The 12,990-nt window shown below is 36.8% G+C and overlaps 1 protein-coding gene across 3 annotated transcripts in view; it reads left to right on the top strand.

Annotated features, from left to right (window-relative positions):
- cacnb2a (calcium channel, voltage-dependent, beta 2a) overlaps positions 1–12,353 on the top strand; it is a 52,873-nt gene extending 40,520 nt beyond the window's left edge. For all 3 annotated transcript variants that reach the window (XM_056257857.1, XM_056257858.1, XM_056257856.1), the window contains exons 9-13: positions 75–184; positions 3,015–3,166; positions 3,866–3,961; positions 4,315–4,497; positions 11,537–12,353. In XM_056257857.1, the coding sequence (XP_056113832.1) occupies positions 75–184; positions 3,015–3,166; positions 3,866–3,961; positions 4,315–4,497; positions 11,537–12,085 (1,090 nt within the window). In that variant the 3' untranslated portion in view covers positions 12,086–12,353. The remainder of the gene's footprint in view (positions 1–74; positions 185–3,014; positions 3,167–3,865; positions 3,962–4,314; positions 4,498–11,536) is intronic.
- The last annotated feature ends 637 nt before the right edge of the window (positions 12,354–12,990 follow it).

Below are 12,990 nucleotides of genomic sequence, written 5' to 3'. Positions count from 1 at the left end.
CAGATCTAGATTCAGGACATTGGTAATCGCTGCTCTCACTGTCTCTTTCACCCTTCTTGTTTTCTGTAACTCAGGATATCAATCACAAGGGTGGCTGCTGATATTTCTCTGGCCAAGCGTTCCGTGCTGAACAACCCCAGTAAACACGCCATCATTGAGCGCTCAAATATACGCTCCAATTTAGGTTAGTGAAAGTGTTTGAATTTCTTTTTTATTTGGTATGATGGTTTGGTGTGAAATGGTGAGACTTAGGAATTAAACAATTTCCTTCAGAGGCATTCTGACGTTCTTGATTACATGAATTGTAATCTCTTTTACAGTTTTTATTATTGAGTTTACTTTCTACAGTATCCAGAAGACATATAGGCCTACACACTTTCACACATAGAGTAGGTATATTTGTCACAGCATGTACTCAAATCTGGAAATGATTTTGAACAGTGCAGAGGAATATGAAGTTTAGGCAGTTCAATTTTATGTTATTTTCTCATCTATTGAGAAAATAAATTCTAGCATTCTAGCAATGTCTTATTCATTGTTGAAGAGAATTTATTTTTATTTTTTTTGGTTGAGACACCTACCAAGGGAGTTGATTAAGGAACTATATATATATATATATATATATATATATATATATATAGGAACTATATATAGTTCCTTAATCAACTCCCTTGGTAGTCGCTCAACCAAAAAATATATATATATATTGAGAATCATATTTTTTGGTTTCAAACAGAGACTCACACAATTCTAAAAAATAAAATAAACAATCTAATTTACTTCTGACAGTAATTTAGGTTCTGACAAAATGTTAAATGCTGCAGTCTATTTAAAATGTTTAATTAATCTGAATTATTTCAATGACTCACTCATAAATACTTGACTTGTTTCATTACTGGATGACTGCATTCTTGAACAAATCTCTTGAATGATTCAATGACAAATAAAAAAAATGTAAAGGATAATTCCGGTATTTAGCACTTTGAGTCTATTTTCTAGTTTGTTTTGAATGAACTAGAGTGGTGGACACAGAAATTTTGACGATGGGTCCTGTCTCGACTTTTTGACTATTTTAGAATCGCCTCTGAGTGCTTCAGAGTGGCTGTCTATGGGCATGCTCAAACATGTCCTTAAAACAACCCTTAACGTTCGTTTTCAAAACTGTGCAACTCACCGAGTGGTTAGTGGTGTTGTAGTTGATGTTCCAAAACAAGTAGCGTAGCGAAATACACTTTCTGTCGTGTTTTTATTTGGCATTTTGTAAAATCGCATGATTTCTGTTGGAGGACTCAGTGCTCGTTGATATTACTGCGCTACCGGAAACGGAAAGGGGTCTGTATACATTTGGTTGTTGTCTTTTCACTCGGTTCTCCGTCTCTCAGAAGGCTAGCGTGAGCTGAGCAACTGCAGCAAAGTGGTTGTCGCCATAGACATAATAAATATGTCTATGGTTGTCGCCATCAAGTGGTCGGGAGTGTGCTAACGCTTCAGACTAGAGGGCTGCATTGGGATTGAGTCCCGCCGGGTCCCGCGGTACCCAACGCAAATCTCGCGGGAGCGGGCGGTTTGAACTTTGCTGCGGGCGGGAATGGGCGGACAAATAAAACCCCTGCGGGATCGGGAGGTAGCCTAACGACATGATGGAGATGTCAATGATGTGGAAAAGAACCTTAAACGAGGTATTTACAGTACAAAACCTGAGCAAGGCAAGTCTGACATTTACTATTCATCTTCCTGATCAGTGCGTCAGAATACATGCAGGCCAGGGAAACGAAACCAACAACCCCATGGATCTCTTTAACAATAGCAATACAAATACGCGTTTTTTTCCTGCGGGACGGGAGAAGACACAAAGTCAGTGCATCTCTATTATTGTGCGGGAATAAATTCTCCGAGTTTTGCGGGTGCGGGCGGGAGTGGACATACATATTGCGGGAGCGGGCGGGAGTGTAACACATACGTTGCGGGAGCGGGCGGGTCAAAAATTCGGCGGGCGGGAGCGGGATGAAGAAAACAGTCCCGCGCAGGACACTACTTCAGACTCAAATATCAAGCCGAAGTTTATACGCGGTTGTAAGGTATCTGAAAAAATAGTTCCACTATAGCAAAATACCACGGAATGAAATCATACATTGCGCCGATATATTTGTTTTTAATCATCAACGAACACCACTAACCACTCGGTGAGTTGCACAGTTTTGAAAACGAACGTTTAGGGTTGTTTTAAGGACATGTTTGAGCATGCCCATAGACTGCCACTCTGAAGCACTCAGAGGCGATTCTAAAATAGTCAAAAGTCGAGACAGGACCCATCGTCAAAATTTCTGTGTCCACCACTCTAGCTCATCCAAAACAAACTAGAAAATAGACTCAAAGTGCTAAATACCGGAATTATCCTTTAAAGGAACACTCCGACTTTTTTGGGACTTTAGCCTATTCACCTTATCCCCCAGAGTTAGATAAGTCCATACATACCTTTTTCATCTCCGTGCGTGCTGTCTGTTTGATGCACCCACCGCTAGCCTAGCTTAGCACAAAGACTGGATGTAAATGGTTGCAGCTAGCATAGCATACTAATCCAAATAAGTGACAAAATAACGCAAACATTTTCCTATTTACATGTTGTGATTTGTATAGTCACAGAGTGTACAAAAAACAAAGTCACATGAGACACAGACATATTTTAACCGTATAAATACTGGGAACTATATTCTCTGAAGGCGAAGCACTGCTACTTGGGCGGAGTGATAACCGCAGCACCTGAGACGCGCTCTCTGCTCCTCACCACGGCTCGTCTCAGGTGCTGCGGTTATCACTCCGCCCAAGTAGCAGTGCTTCGCCTTCAGAGAATATAGTTCCCAGTATTTATACGGTTAAAATATGTCTGTGTCTCATGGTGGCGTAACAATGTAATTGATATAACCATTGAAGCACCAAGTTACTTTCAAAAAGTGATTTGCTTTGTTTTACCTTTACACTTTCATTTGTGTGTGTGTGTGTGTGTGTGTTTATAGGGGAGGTACAGAGTGAGATTGAGAGGATCTTTGAGCTGGCTCGGACATTGCAGCTGGTAGTTCTTGACGCGGACACAATAAACCACCCAGCCCAACTGGGAAAAACTTCTCTTGCACCTATTATTGTCTACATCAAGATCACCTCTCCAAAGGTACACACATAGATAACTCATGGATATTTGTGTGAAAAACCTGTTCTCTCACTGACTATCCCTTGTGAAAAAGAAACTCACTTTAGCATACTTTTAAAATGAGTGCTAATTACAGAAATAATATCCTTTAAAAGAACATACTTAAGTGCGAACTGAATATAGTTAGACACTTAATTACAATTAAATGAAAATGTCTAGTTTAATTTTTTTTAATGCAATTAGCCGAACTTTACAATGCTTTTTGACCCACTTAAGTAGGACTTAAGTAGAACTTTATTAATCTACAACATTAACATCCCCTTCCCCTCAAGACAACGTCTGTTCTCTTCATGACGTGTCTCGGCGGAGGGTGGGACTAAATATCTTCCACCACTGACTGCAAACTGCCATTCAGATCTGCCTCCATTTAGTTTGCAACGTCCAACTTCCTTTAAGACTTTAAGAAACAGTAATGAAAGTGTACTCTCTTTAAACACACTTAAGTGCCGTACTGCCGTTTTATTTCATTAATATTATGTTATCTGCCAGTACACTTTTGGGGGGAAAATATTTCTAAGGTTTGAAGTACATTTTCGGTGTACATTTAATACAATTAAGCACACTTCTTTTTTACAAGGGACCCTGATTGTCTCTCACATTGTCTGTCGTTCAACAATGAAATTTTGCTGAAATATTGTTTCTGGCTTGTCCATCTTTCAGGTTTTGCAAAGGTTAATAAAATCTAGAGGGAAGTCTCAGGCAAAACATCTCAATGTACAGATGGTGGCAGCAGACAAATTAGCCCAGTGCCCTTCAGTGAGTTTACACACACACACACACACTTTTAAATAATTTATAACAAATGAACTCCCAAAAGTTCACAAATATTAACTGTATAAACAAAAAATTGTTGTATAACTTAAATTGTGATTTCTTCTAGATTTACTAAACTTTCATTATTTAAAGAAAAAGTTTACTTTATCCCAAAGTGATTCTCTCCCTTGATAGTTGATATTTGTCATCGCTAAATAATTTTACTTGATGTATTTTGTATAACTAGCCAAACTAATTTGTGTGTAAAGCAAACATTTTATAAATAATTACTTAAGATACAACTGACATTTTCCACTCTCTAACAACTGATTTTCCTGTTCTTGTTCTCCATCCAGGAGCTTTTTGACATAATTCTGGATGAGAACCAGTTGGAAGACGCCTGTGAGCACATGGCTGATTACCTGGAGGCGTACTGGAAGTCCACTCATCCTCCCAGTGACACTCTGCTAGAAAAGCTCAGCACAGTGGCTGGAGCTGCAGAGGCCTGCGAGGAAGCGCCGTCTAATCCACAACTAAAGGTGCTTATGAACCTTCAGTACAGTTTAATAATCTCTTGTCATGTTTAAAAGAAGTACACTTATTTGAATGTGTTGACTAACAAACTAAAGCACAAGTACTTGATTATAATTCTAACTGCAGTGTGTGTTATTCGATATTACATTTAAAGTTAATATATTTTCAATGTATGAAATTGCAACTTCATTACAGATGTGTAATTACAAATATATTTAAAGCTGCATGCCGTAACTTTTTGGGGTTAAAAATGATCCAAAATAGATTTTTGTGCCAGTACATAACCAGCCAGTGTTCAAAACTATGTGCTTGCCGTAGATCGATTCAGAACGGTAAAATTTGTAATAATGTTTTTAATTCCAGTGGTACTGGTGGATTTCCGCGGGAGATTCAAGCATGTCTTTGCGTCATTACGTCACATCTGTACACATAAAGAAGGAGTCTCGGCTAGTATAAGCTATATTGCGAGTGAGGATGCTGGAGGTGGAGATTTATAGCCTTTTCTCACAGCACTTGATATAATTAAACTTATCAATTTGATGGCGGATCCAGAAAGGTTCAAACGACAATCACCAGTGTCAACAGATTCACTGTTAAATGCAAAAGACTTCGGAGTTGCTACAGAAAAAAAGAGACTGCATCCGGACCCATGCGAAAACAAGGATAAATATCGGAAGGGCATTAAATGTAGTCACGCAATGCTGATGTTGTTAACATTAACAATTTGAGAACAAAGAATAATTTGCATGGTTTTACGTGATATGATAAGCGATTGTTAGATTTAATCAGCGCGATTTACTGCAATGCTTTTTTTCCCTTAGTTGGTCAGAACAAAAGTGGATGTTACTTACTTGTTCAGATGACATTTTCCAGTGAAAATTATTATGTTGGTCATACTTCCAAAAAGAATAATCTGTGATTCTGAATGCCAGTATCCACACCGGCGCGGTGACTGACAGCCACACACTCTCCTCAAACATTGGATTCATCCGCGTTGTGCCGTGTCGAGGCACAACTCACGTAAAGTTGATAACAGCGAATAACTGCAATTGCAGATTTCGAACAGAGATGGCGACAGAGGAAAAACTACGGACTGCAGCTTTATAAACATGACATACATGTTTGAATAGAAATTACATTCATGTATATTTTAGTTTACTATAATATGCATGTCAGTATATCCGGCAGTACACTTTACCCATTTTTCAAACACAATAAAAGTTATTATGGAATTATAATATAGTATTTTAAAAATATAAGATTTTAATAGATTTAAAAAATATATATATAACTCACTTACTCACTCATCCTTATTTTTGTCATTATGTCAAGATTTTTTTTTCTGGACTACACATCTCTTTTATTTCATAACGTTGCAAGTTAAAATGTTTTATTCACTTAATTCTGTAGATGCAAAAAGTTAAATTGCATTTTGAACAAAATTGGCAGTAATTTATCTCATTTTAAAAGTATTATTTAAAAAATACCAAGTATTCTTAATCTTAAACAGATACATATATATATATATATATATATATATATATATATATATATATATATATATATATATATATATATATATATATAAAAAAATAACCACACATGCTTTTGAATATTGCTTGAGCTAAATAGTGTAGACTGCTTAAAGGTACACTATGTAACTTTTTTGTTCAAAATTAAAATTCAATACATTAACAGTCAATACATTACAATACAATACAAGTCACAAAACACAGCTTTAACAAAGATTAATCTATATTTAATTTATACAGTGAACACCATAGTGTTATTTTAAATTCAGGCCTAATTATATACACTACAGTTAGACTACTTTATTTTTTAATTGTTATATTATATTTATATATACTCAATTAGTGTATTTGATCACTGACTGTTCACTTGCCTTTAATAATGTTTGAACTTTATTAAGCTAGTTTTGCTGTGGTATCAAAGTTCTTAAAATGTGCTTTAAGTTATGAATGGAAAGCAGTTACATTTGCCACCCCCGCTCCCAAAAAACATTTTATATTGCTGATCAGAAAAATGATCCGACCATTGAATCAAAAACTGTAAAATGATCCGAACCGTGAGTTTTCTGATCAGTTGAACCACTAATGTCTATTAATGGGTAACGCTACAGTAACGTCTTCAGCTAGTGAGCTTGAGATCTTTTCCATCTAAACTAGTTATATCTCTTAAGCCTAGTAGTGAAAGTGCAGATGGATGTGGTTGTGGTCCCCCAGAGCCAAAGCACACCCAAAACAATGTTCTTTCACAAAATACATGCAGTTTTTTCTTTTACGGCTAGAGGGCCAAAAGTTACATAGTGTACCTTTTCAATCAAGCAATTTTCAGAAACAGTCGCAACAAATAAAATTCGTAATAATCCTGAATAAAAGTCACAAACATTACACTTGTAAATAAACATATATTGATTTACATATAAATGGGCCATCTATTAACTAAAAGTGCATCGTCTGAGTTTCCAGTGTTGACAGCTGTTGGGAGCGTACGTAGCTGTGTAAACTATTATCAAGACTCTAACTTTAACTTTAACCGCTATCACAGTTACAAGCCATACTCCGATTGTAACACTTCATGTTGTGATATTCATGTTTTTGCGAATATGCTTATTGTTCTGTTGACAAACACTGCTGCTGCTCAGACTGAGGAGGTTACTCCTATTAAAGACTAGTAGCCTCAGTCACGGTGAGTGTGTGCGTACGTGCAACACTGACGCTTGGTCACGATTTCATTTGAACAACTTCAGAATGGTGACATTTCATTAGGATTTAGCCTGAAGGAATTACTCACCCAAAAACCCAAAATGAAAATATTGTCATCATTTACATCAAACCCATATTATATTTTTTTCTGTGAAACGCAAAATAATTGAAGCTGCTGTTTTCCAGACAAAGGGCAAGTTTGAATATGCAAAGCACAAATGAGATTTATGTGCACAAAGCTTTTTTTAATGGATGTTTATATGGGCTACTATTTATGGTACTTTGGAGCTTTTTGTCATTTCTTTTTTTTTTTTTTGAAGCATATGTGCTTTCATTATATGTAAAAGACCAGCATCCACCTCCATTTTTCCACAGGGGAAAGAAAATCATATTTGAAATTGCATAGGGATATGTAAATGAGGTCGGTTTTGGGTGAACTATTCCTTTGATCTTATTGTTGACTTTTAAGCTTTTTAATATGGAGTTATTACATTGGCATTCTAGGAAGAGTGGTAGTAGATTTAATGTGGTTTGTAGTGATTTGCAGTGACTTTTTAAAGACTTGCATGTACGTGTGTGTTGTGTGTGTGTTAAATAACGATAATTTTGGTAACATTTTACAATAAGGTTTCATTTGCTAACATTGGTTATCTAGTTGATACTACTACCTAACAATGATAAATACTTCTAAAGCATTTTTTAATCATAATGTAAAGACAAGACACTACAGGCAAACCCATTGTTATTTCATGCACTGGTCAATTTTGAGATTTTGGCCTGTTTGGTCTTCCATAACATGTCTTTTTTTCAGAATAGTGGAAAGAAAACATCCAGAATACACTTTTAAGAGTTTATTTTATTACACTTAATCTATTTGTGTCTTTATATTTAGATTACAGTAAATATCTTTAAAGGCAGTGAGTTAAAAATATCCAGTTGACTGCAGTTTCTGATTTATGGAGTGATTCAAAAAAGAGCTATCCAAAATCCCCTCTGCAAAAACTTTTAACTCATTATGTCAACAAAATGAAACAAGAATGTTGAACTGGGCTTTATCCAATGTTCAGATTTATGTTCTGGAAATGCAGGCAAATTAGTGCATATTAGATAATGCCTCAATTGCATATTTAAACGCATTTTAGAAAACTGTGATTAATCAACTGGGGAAGTATGGTGACGTCTATTAGTAAAACTTCTACATTTACCTGTAGTGTCTTGCCTTGATTTCAACATTTACTAATACATTATTAAAATAAAGTGTATCTGTTTAATGGACCTGAGCAAACATGAACAAAGATTGATGCATATTGTAGCAAATGTATAGAGTGGTGCAGGTATGATGTCACTTTATAGCAGTTCGCATCACACTGGTTCCCTCGACAAAATCCTAATTGGATTTTCCCCTAGGCTTTTGGATTATCGCAAAAAACAAGCTTTGTGATCAACAAAAGTTTATGATACTTGCATGTTTTGTCCATCAAGATTTCCACAGATGAACACAACTTTTAAAGCCTAAATGCAGTCGCCAGAAATTAAAAGCTAAAGGAGGCTATAAACAAACTACATCAACGTCACCATCACTAAGCTTCTGACAACTGTTTCAGTTTTTATCAAAAAACATTTTCCCAGCGTTTGAGTTAGAATAGTTTATAAGAACTATAGGGCTTGAACGACTTCAGATTTTTTGAAGTCGACTATGACATCAAAGTCGAGTCGACATCGACTAGTCGATGACGTCATTCATAAAAACACAAGAGATGGGACTGCTTTGCAACATGCCACAATTTACAAGTAATTAACAGAAAATTATAGCTACAGATGCTGACTGACAGCTCATAATGGGGCCGTTTACACCTGGTCACTTCATGCGTTTTTACTGATCTGATTTATCAAAACGATTCCATTTAGCTTACACCTGGTGGTCACATAAATATGTTTTCGCAAAACAGATCTATATCCGATCTTCAAACAACGCGCTATGCAGATTTAACGGAGTTCACGTCACCGAAAGCAACAATAATGAGCAGCATTTTATTGATCATCAGCTAATTTCAAAATCAAAGGCCGCAATAAGAGAGACAGCACTGGTAAGATCATTTTGTTTCTTTACTTTTAATGAAGATGATTGTGTGTTAAGCGTCTGCGACTTATTTTCACTTTGATTTGCGATAGTTTGCACGTTGGCTTGATGAATAGATGCTCGAGCTGCTCATATGCGGCGATTCGTGTTGCCATAGCTTCATTGCTATAATACGCTCTCACACGTTTATTTTTAGCATTGTTGGGAGAAGTCCAATTTACATATGTGGTTTCAACAACCAGATGCATTTACGCTTGTCCAGTTTCGTCTGGTAAGCGGCCCAGACCTCCACCTGAAGCGGTTTGAGCGATCGGATTTAAATCCGTCTCGAGTGCGTTTCGGAGGGCATTTACACCTGGTCTTTTCACGATCGGATAGCTATCAGATCACAGAAACACATGAAGTGGCCTGGTGTAAACAGCCCGCAGTTACATAATCGTTTAGGATGAAAAGAAAAAAGAAAAGGAAAAAAAAGCTATAAATTCACATCTGCGCCTTAGTGATGCGCAGATCCAAGTAATACAAAATAATATTCTTAATTGCGGGTGAATTAGCTACATCATTAATATGTTTAAATAAATAAATGAAAAAAATAATAATAATGCTTTAATGATTTTAATAAAGATACTGAACTCTCATTTCCGGTAAAACAGTGAGCGTGCTTCATGCTTTTACTTTCGTTTTCAACAATATAGTGGTTAGAGTATTTACACACACTTGATGTACTACCAATGCTGCTTTCTTGATGCAATGACCCTCTGGGCTCTTCGTCTGTTGTCGTCTGCAACATGTTAGTATCAAAATTGGCGCAATCATAGTGTCACGTGATCAACGCGACTAGTCGACGTCAGCTTAAAGCGTCGCGGTATTTCATTAAGGTCGACTAGTCGGTTCAACCCCTAATAAGAACACATTTATAATCACAATGAGTCTGTAAATGCGGACTGAGTTTACCTGTTCACCATGATGATGTTTAATCTCCCTGACAGCCTCTGTAGTCGCATTTAGCCACTTGTTAGCAAACGCCTTTTTCAAGACACATAACAGCTTAAAAAAAATCATGAGTTGGGTAATACTGATGTATTTTATGTTGTAGAATAAAACGTAAAAGTGTCTTGAGCTTGTGTTCACCACAGACCTTATTTCAGCCATTTAACCAAAACTCCATTCAAAAAACCCGTTGACTTCGAGACGATGGAACTGGACGTGCTAAAATGCTAACTCGCTTCCGCGTTCTGGCCTACAAAATGATGTCATACCTGCAACACTCTGTTGCTCATTGTTAGTTAATGCATAAACTAATGTTAATTATAGGGATAGTTTACCCAAAAATGACAATTTTCTATTAATTTACTCCTCCTCAGGCCATCCGAGATGTAGGTAGACTACAGGTAGACTTCTTTAATGTTCAGTAGCTGAAATCGTAGTCCTTAATGGTTCATATAATGCAAGTCAATGGCTACCGTCACTTTGAGAGTCAAAAAAAACATATACAGGCAAAACAAAATTAATACCTGACGATTCATTGAGGTCTTGTGAAGCGAAACAATCAGTCTGTGCAAGAAACTAAACATTATTTACAACATTATTACCTGTAATCCACAGCCTCGGCACAGCCTTTTGTTTTGCCTGTATGTTTTTTTTTTTTTTTACTCAAAGTGTTTGACTTTGACTTAGCCATTGACTTGCATTATATGAATCATCAAGGACTACGGTTTCAGCTAAAACTCTTCTTTACTGTTCTACTGAAGAAAAAAAGCCCCCTACATCTTGGATGGCCTGAGGGTGAGTAAATCAACAGCAAATCTTCATTTTTGGGTGAACTATCCCTTCAATGAGACCTCCCTATTGTAAAGCGTTACCAAAATTTCAAGGAAAACATCTTGGAACGCTGCTTGCTGGAAGGACCTTGTGAAGTTATCCCAGAGGATGATCTTTGGTTGGGTTTCAAACATATTTTTAGAGAAAAAAAAACAGTTCCAAGGCGCTTCTTCCAGACGAAAAAAGTTAAAAAGCCTTTATTCACACATCATGGCAAATATTTTTTTATTTTTCTACTGAGAGCCATGATGTGAATAAAGGCTTAACTTTTTTGGACTGGAAGAAGTGCCTTGGATCTTTTTTCTAAAGATACCAGATTTTGTCTTGTTTTCCAGTCAAAATATATAAACATCCTTGCAATTGTGGGTGTGCAAATCCATATAACTGCATTGTTTTATGCGCGTGTTGCTAAAACAGGGCACAGGAGGTGACCAGGAGGCAGATCGACCAATGGGCGACAGGACAGGCTTTTCTGAAAACCATCATCATCATCATCATCATCATCACTACCAAAATCAGAAGCAAGAAAGTTTGGAAGAAGACAACACTGAGGAGAGAAATGCTAAAGACCAACAACAGTTACAGAGTGAATGGAGAAGTAGTCACAAACATCACAATTCCTCAACCACGCGGACTGAACACCACAGTCATCCTCATCATCATCACCGCCATCACAATCGGACCATGCGGACATTTTCCAAACAAGAGACGTTAGAGTCCACGTATCCCGAGCCTCTTGCTGGACAAACACAGACTCACAGAGATACGGAGGAACTGGACCCGTCGATTCAGCCAAACCATCATCACCATCACCATCATCGCGGGGACAAAGAGAAGGAATACGACCACAACGAGAGGAACTGCAGACAAAGAGGAAAGCCCAGATCGCAACGAGAACATCACCATGAGAGGGACAGGAAGCGAGGCGAGGGGGAATGGGCGAGAGAGCATTACATAGAGCAGTGATACAAACACACACTCTTCCATGGCCTTTGATTGGCCTCACGTCAATGTTGTGTGTTTTTACAGGGCAGTGTAATGTTTATGACACGTGTATCCATACAAGTTTTTCTCCAAGTGTGGACAAATTAAAAACAGTTATATATTAATTTAATATGGCATGAATGATGAAATTGTCTCTTTCTTTAAAGGTTGCCTATTTATTTTTTTATTTGCATTCCTGGTCTTATTGAATGAATCATGGGTGGATGTTATTCCAAAAAGAAAATCAAAATCAAAATCCAATAACTTGCTCTGCCTCTGAAATGTCACGTATGCGAGTGACATTTTCAGAAATGAACGCAAGTAAAAATTCCAGCGAAAGTGACAAAAACGGCAAAATGTGCCTCGTTTAGAAATCTGCTTGTTTGTTTGTATCTGATGTATTTCCTAAAATTCTAGTTTGATATAATTAAATTACTAGTAATTATTTTAATTATTATTTCGCTGTTGTTCTCGCATATTCTGTTCTCCCAGAAAGATGTCACATTACAGAGGTAAAATGTGTCGTGAATGCCACATCGTGTTGAATTCTCAACTGCATCTTCACTGCTGTTTTAACAATATAGTTTATTTATTATATGTTGTGTGGATGTCATTTAGAATTGTTATTTAATGGTAACTACTTGTGTGTTAAAGGTGTGTATTACCTTGCATATAGGATAAAGACATTACAAAAAAAATGACATGATAGTTTTGGTTTGCTTAAACTTTTGTCCTGACGAATTGACCAGGAGTTAATGAAATGCCACAGTTAAATTAAAAGATGATGATTTTTAGCTGTATTGTCTTTGAATTGCTAGAGATTTGAAAGCTGCTCATAGAGAGTATTTTAGGATTTTGGAGCGTTTTACATCAAGATGTGTTATTTG

This window comes from Rhinichthys klamathensis, unplaced genomic scaffold (genome assembly GCF_029890125.1).
Source record: "Rhinichthys klamathensis goyatoka isolate OS25496 unplaced genomic scaffold, OSU_Roscu_1.1 h1tg000145l_1, whole genome shotgun sequence".
NCBI lineage: Eukaryota > Metazoa > Chordata > Actinopteri > Cypriniformes > Leuciscidae > Rhinichthys > Rhinichthys klamathensis.
This window is presented reverse-complemented; position numbering and strand designations above follow the sequence as displayed.